Source organism: Cebus imitator, unplaced genomic scaffold, assembly GCF_001604975.1.
Source record: "Cebus imitator isolate Cc_AM_T3 unplaced genomic scaffold, Cebus_imitator-1.0 Scaffold108, whole genome shotgun sequence".
NCBI lineage: Eukaryota > Metazoa > Chordata > Mammalia > Primates > Cebidae > Cebus > Cebus imitator.
The window spans coordinates 765,991-771,635 of record NW_016107423.1 but is presented as its reverse complement, the minus strand read 5'-3'; the positions used below and the strand labels follow the sequence as shown (position 1 = coordinate 771,635).

Here is a 5,645-nt window from a genome sequence, read left to right as displayed (position 1 = left end):
TTAGTAGAGACGGGGTTTCACCATGTTGACCAGGATGGTCTCGATCTCTTGACCTTGTGATCCACCCGCCTCGGCCTCCCAAAGTGCTGGGATTACAGGCTTGAGCCACCACGCCCGGCCCATACCAGTTTTTTTAAAAGTAAATGCATTTGCTTTGGGGAGCTTTAAATGATAACCGAAGACATTTTAGATCTGGGATCTTAGTCCAAGGTCCATATTCTGAAATTGTATGTAAAATTTTGGAGGTTATTTTGCACCATTTTGGGGGGAGGAAGTCCATAGATTTTATCAGCTTCTCAGGAGGGGTCTATGATGCATGAAAATTAACAATCACTGCCTTAGAGGGGCACCAGAATGCAGGAATGCACTATTGTGAAAGGATTCTAAGCCTTCTCTTACCTTGAATGCACATCATAATCAACAATGATCAAGCATCCATTAATTAAACTTCAGAAAGCTTTTTAAAGGAAATAGACCTCATTCATCAAAGAGTTCACCTTCTAAATGGGGAGACAAGACTAACATAAAACAAAATTACTGGACATAGAAAATGTAAATGATAAGCTATGAATATTTTATGAGTGAGAATTGTAGTGCTAAAAGGATTGTAGAAGAGAATTTCAGGTTATAGTTTTGTCTGGAATGCCTTCCATGTGGAAGCGCATTATAAGTACTGTTTATACAGGGGAGGAAGTATGTAGCTTGAAAGAAAAACAGAGGGAAAGAATTTCATATTTGGAAATGGCACGTACTTGAAAGGGTAAAGAGGAAACCATAAGTAGAGGCTATGAAGTGATTTGTTTGGCTAGATTGGACAAGCCAAGCTCGTGGTCAGTGGCCTTGTAAATAAGGCAAGAACTCAGATGAATCCTGGTATTCGAGTCTGGATAGTGTTTACTGATTGAGATCTGAGACAAACTCCAGCTTTAGACATCACCGAAATATCTTTAAAACCAGACTTTTAATGGAATGGTGAGTTAGATATCAGGTTTGCCTGTCTTCACACTTAGGGTAAAAATCTGTGTGACATTAGAGATGAGATTAATTCTTTCTTTTTTTCACAGAATCCTTGTTGCCTGATGACTATGTGGTTCCCCTTGACTGGAAGACACTAAAGATGATCTACTTGCAATGGAAGATATCAGTGGAGGTATATATACATATATATATATATGTATTTTTTTTTTTTGAGATGGAATTTCACTCTTGTTGCCCAGGCTGGAGTGCAATGGCACGATCTCGGCTTACCACAACCTCTGACTCCTGGGTTCAAGTGATTCTCCTGCCTCAGCCTCCCAAGTAACTGGGATTACAGGCATGTGCCACTACGCCTGGCTAATTTTTTGTTTTTTAGTAGAGACTGGGTTTCTCCACATTGGTCAAGCTGGTCTTGAACTCCCGACCTCAGGTGTTTCACCTACTTCAGCCTCCCAAAGTGCTGGGATTACAGGTGTGAGCTGCTGCACCTGGCCAGTGAAGGTATATTTTTATGGCTTTCAAATAGAAACCACTGTTCTATTCTCTACTTCTGTGAGCTTAACTTTTCAGATTTCACATATGAGTGAAATCATGTAGTATATGTTTTTCTGTGTCTGGCTTATTTTAGTTAACATAGTTTCTTCCAGGTTCATCCATGTTGTTGCAAATGACAGGATTTCATCCTTTTTTATGGCTGGATATTATTCCATTGTGTAAGCTGTGGTGTGCATTGCATAGCAAGGTGACTATAGTTAACAATAATGTATTATATTTCAAAAAAGCTAGAGGAAAGGATTTTGAGTGTTCTGACTACAAAGAAATAATAAATGTTGAAGTGATAGATATGCTAATTACCATGATTTGATCATTACACAATGTACACATGTATCAAAACACATTGTGGTCAGAAATACGTACAATTATGTGTCAATAAAAATTTTTAAATTATGGAATAAAAAATAAAATTAGAGAAGGTCTGTTTATCAAACTTGAGAGAAGTGCTACATACCTTAAATTAGAAAAAGAATGTCTATGGATGGGGATGGGGGATAATATAGGCATGTTTTCGTTCAATTAGTCCCAAGAGAAAGTTGCATTTAATTCCCTAACTTCATGGAGGAAAATCCAAGTATAGGGACTCACTGGGGATGACTAAGGTGCCCACTTTAGGAGAGTCCTTTCTTCTTCATTACATCTTTTTTCCTGTCCGGCCCTCAGTCTTATCCCTTATGATAGAGTAACAGCTACAAATTAGATTTGTGTTACTTGAGGTAGAGGCCCCTTCCTGTTGTTGTGATCTGTGGTCCACAGTGACAGACATGACTATTCTGAGGGCTGTTCATTTTCCAGGTAGCTGGAGGAGGACCGGCTTAGAAGGGTGGGATGATGGAAAACCTGGAAAAGCCAGTACTTCACCTAAACTCGCGCGGGTGGCTGGGGTTCTGTTCACATTAGCTGGTTATTATTTAAATGTGCCCAGAGGCAATGCTAGGGGTACATTTTGAAATGAATAGTAAAATCAAAATATAGTGAACCATTACAGAATTAATAGTTCAGGATAGTAGGTGCTTCTTAACTGTTCTCGTAAACACTGCTATGGGAAAAGTAGACTCATTTTGTCTGTTCATTTAGTAAAATCAAATATATTTTTTCTCAACTTCTTGTTTCTCCTTATTTCCCATGGAGACCTTTATTGCCACTTAAAACACACATACACACACAGAGAGCAGTATTTTAAATGTTCAAATTGACATTTGTGGCCAGGCGCAGTGGCTCATGACTTGTAATCCCAGCATTTTGGGAGGCTAAGATGGGCAGATCACCTGAGGTCAGGAGTTTGAGACCAGCCTGGTCAACATGGTGAAACCCCGTCTCTACTAAAAACACACAAAAAATGAGCCATGTGTCGTGGCACTTGCCTGTAATCCCAGTTACTTGGGAGGCTGAGTTAGGAGAATCGCTAGAACCCGCAAGGCACAGGATGCAGTGAGCCAAGATCATGCCACTGTGCTCCAGCCTGGGCAACACGGCGCAAGACTCCATCTCAATAAATAAATAAATTAATTAACGTATTTATTTATAATAACATGGTTATTATATTTCTTTATCTTTTTTCTTTTTTTGAGACAGAGTCTCACTCTCTCGCCCAGGCTAGAGTATAGTGGTGAGATCTCAGCTTACTGCAACCTCTAGCTCCCAGGTTCAAGCGATTCTCTTGCCTCAGCCTCCCAAGTAGTGGGACTACAGGCATGCACCACCACGCCTAGCTAATTTTTGTATTTTTAGTAGAGACGAGTTTCACCATATTGGCCAGGCTGGTCTCGAACTCCTGACCTCAGGTTATCTGCCCACCTTGGTCTACCAAAGGGCTGAGATTACAGGTGTAAGCCACCATTATATTTCTTTTGTCACTTTAGGAGTGTCCCTACATGAGTAAAATGACAGTGCAAACTTAATTCCAATGCCAAATATTAATATTTTATGTATTTTAATTATAATTTCTAGAAAAGACAGAAGAAGATTGGTTGAAAAATGAAAGTCCCTTGAACTGTAAGTACGACTTCTTCTAGAGACCTCTGTATGATCATAAAGAAGTGAATGTTGACATTATTTGGTTGTAATAGCTCATACGTATTATACCACAACTGAAGAGTAAAATATAAAAAATGAAGTTTGTTACCATAGCAACCTTGTGTGCTGTTGTACATGTGATGTTTTTATTCCCTTTAAGTGTAGATCTTTTTGTGAAATACAACAAACCTTAGATTGTTGCTCCCAAATTTATTTTCCCACTTTGTTGGTTAGAACATATTTTACAGCATTCTGTCTACACACAATTTATGAGACATTTTCCCCCTTGGGTTGGTATGTGATGAGGGCTGGGAATGAGGGGTGTAGGTTCTATTTAAATATTAGATTCTCTAGGAAAAGAGGTAAAAATACAGACAAACTCATGTTATATTTTAAACTTATCAAGCTAACATTAAAATAAACACACTGCACTTTTTAAAAAATGACTAAATTATGAAATAAACACAGCTGCTATGATTTCAGTGCATATAGGTCTACATTTGATAAGAATTGAATGCACTGTGCATTTACCATATGTTTTTTCATTTTAACTTATTTCTAAGAGTATTCTGGTTTCCATTTCTCAACTAGAAATACATGCATACCCTGTAAAAATATTGTTTGTTTGTTTTCATCCTGCTTCCCCTGAAAGAAGAGGAAGAAGAACAGAAGATTTGGGAGAAGAGTTTGGAGATTTTTGGGGCCCTTAGAAAAATGTGGGATAAATATGGTACAGGAGGAGATAGAGCCTATGAGGAATTCCAGAGGAAGGAAGTGAAGACATTCATTCAATTATTCAACAAATGTGGCCGGATGTGGTGGCTCACGCCTATAATCCCAGCACTTTGGGAGGCCAAGGCAGGAGGATGACCTGAGGTCAGGAGTTCGAGACCAGCCTGGCCAACATGGTGAAACCCCATCTCAACTGAAAATATAAAACTTAGCCGGACGTGGTGGCAGGTGCCTGTAATCCTAGCTACTTGGGAGGCTGAGGCAAGAGAATCGCTTGAACCTACGAGGCAGAGGTTGTGATGAGCCGAGATCACCCCACTGCACTCCAGCCTGGATGACAGAGTGAGACTCTGTCTCAAAAGAAATTATTCAGCAAGTGTTTATTGAGTTGCCTCATGTTAAACACTGAAGATATAGCAGTAAAAACACCCCTCCCCTCATGGAATTTATGTTGTAGGGATTGGAGTTAATGCCATAGCATGTTGGGCAAGGACTTGACTGAATGAGCCTCTAGCCTACCCCTGACCGAAGTTATATTATAGTGAGTGAGGTTCCCCTAGATGGCCCCAGTGTGAGGAGACACCAGTACAAGGAGCATGCAACAAGCATGGATATTTTGCTGTGGCCAATTTTGGGAGTCTTCTCTGTCTGCTACAATTGGTAGCTTTGTTTCAAGGACACTTTTGGGACCATAATTTTGATTTTCATGTTGGTCTCCCACATGTATCCTAAACTGTCCAGTCTTCTCATAGAGCATTCTGCCCTTAATTACGATTTTTTTTTTCTTTTTAGGGAATTTTATGAGTACTGTAGCAATGTGCAGATTTTTTTTTTTTTTTTTACAATTTTATTGAGAAAGGGCATCCTGTTTTGTGTTTGGCATTAAAGTACTGACCAGTCTGTCTCAAGGGGTAAATAGAAATTTAGAAGGAGTGAAATAGCAGGAGAATCTGGGTGGCTCTGGGAGCCGCAAGCTCAGTGCCCATTTAAAAAAATTCTCCCTGCTGGTTGCCAGGTGTTTGATGCTGTGGCACTCCAGTATGATGGTGGGGTGGGATGGGTCCCCATCCTAAAGCTCCCCCTGATATGTGAGTACCATATTTACCCCACATTTTTCTAATGGCACCTCTGTGTGACCCCAAACAGAAGACCCTTCTCAGAGTCTCAGTTTCTTCATTTGTAAAAGACAGATTTATCTTTTAAATGAGAATTAAATAACTTTGCAAAGTTATTAAATGAAAAAAACTGTGCAAAGTATGGAGCCTAGTGCCTGAAAAATAATAGACTCTTAATAAGAGTTAATTACCTTCCCCTAAATGCTGCCTTGGGTTAAAGCATTGCCTCTTTTTTTTTTTTTTTTTTTT

General features: G+C 39.5%; 1 protein-coding gene across 1 annotated transcript in view; it reads left to right on the top strand.

The window, feature by feature from the left end:
- Positions 1–5,645, top strand: part of N4BP2L2 (NEDD4 binding protein 2 like 2) — a 100,038-nt gene that overhangs the window by 93,327 nt on the left and 1,066 nt on the right. The window contains exons 8-9 of the mRNA XM_017537936.2: positions 1,065–1,150; positions 3,484–3,528. Coding sequence (XP_017393425.1) covers positions 1,065–1,150; positions 3,484–3,507 — 110 coding nt within the window. The 3' untranslated portion in view covers positions 3,508–3,528. The remainder of the gene's footprint in view (positions 1–1,064; positions 1,151–3,483; positions 3,529–5,645) is intronic.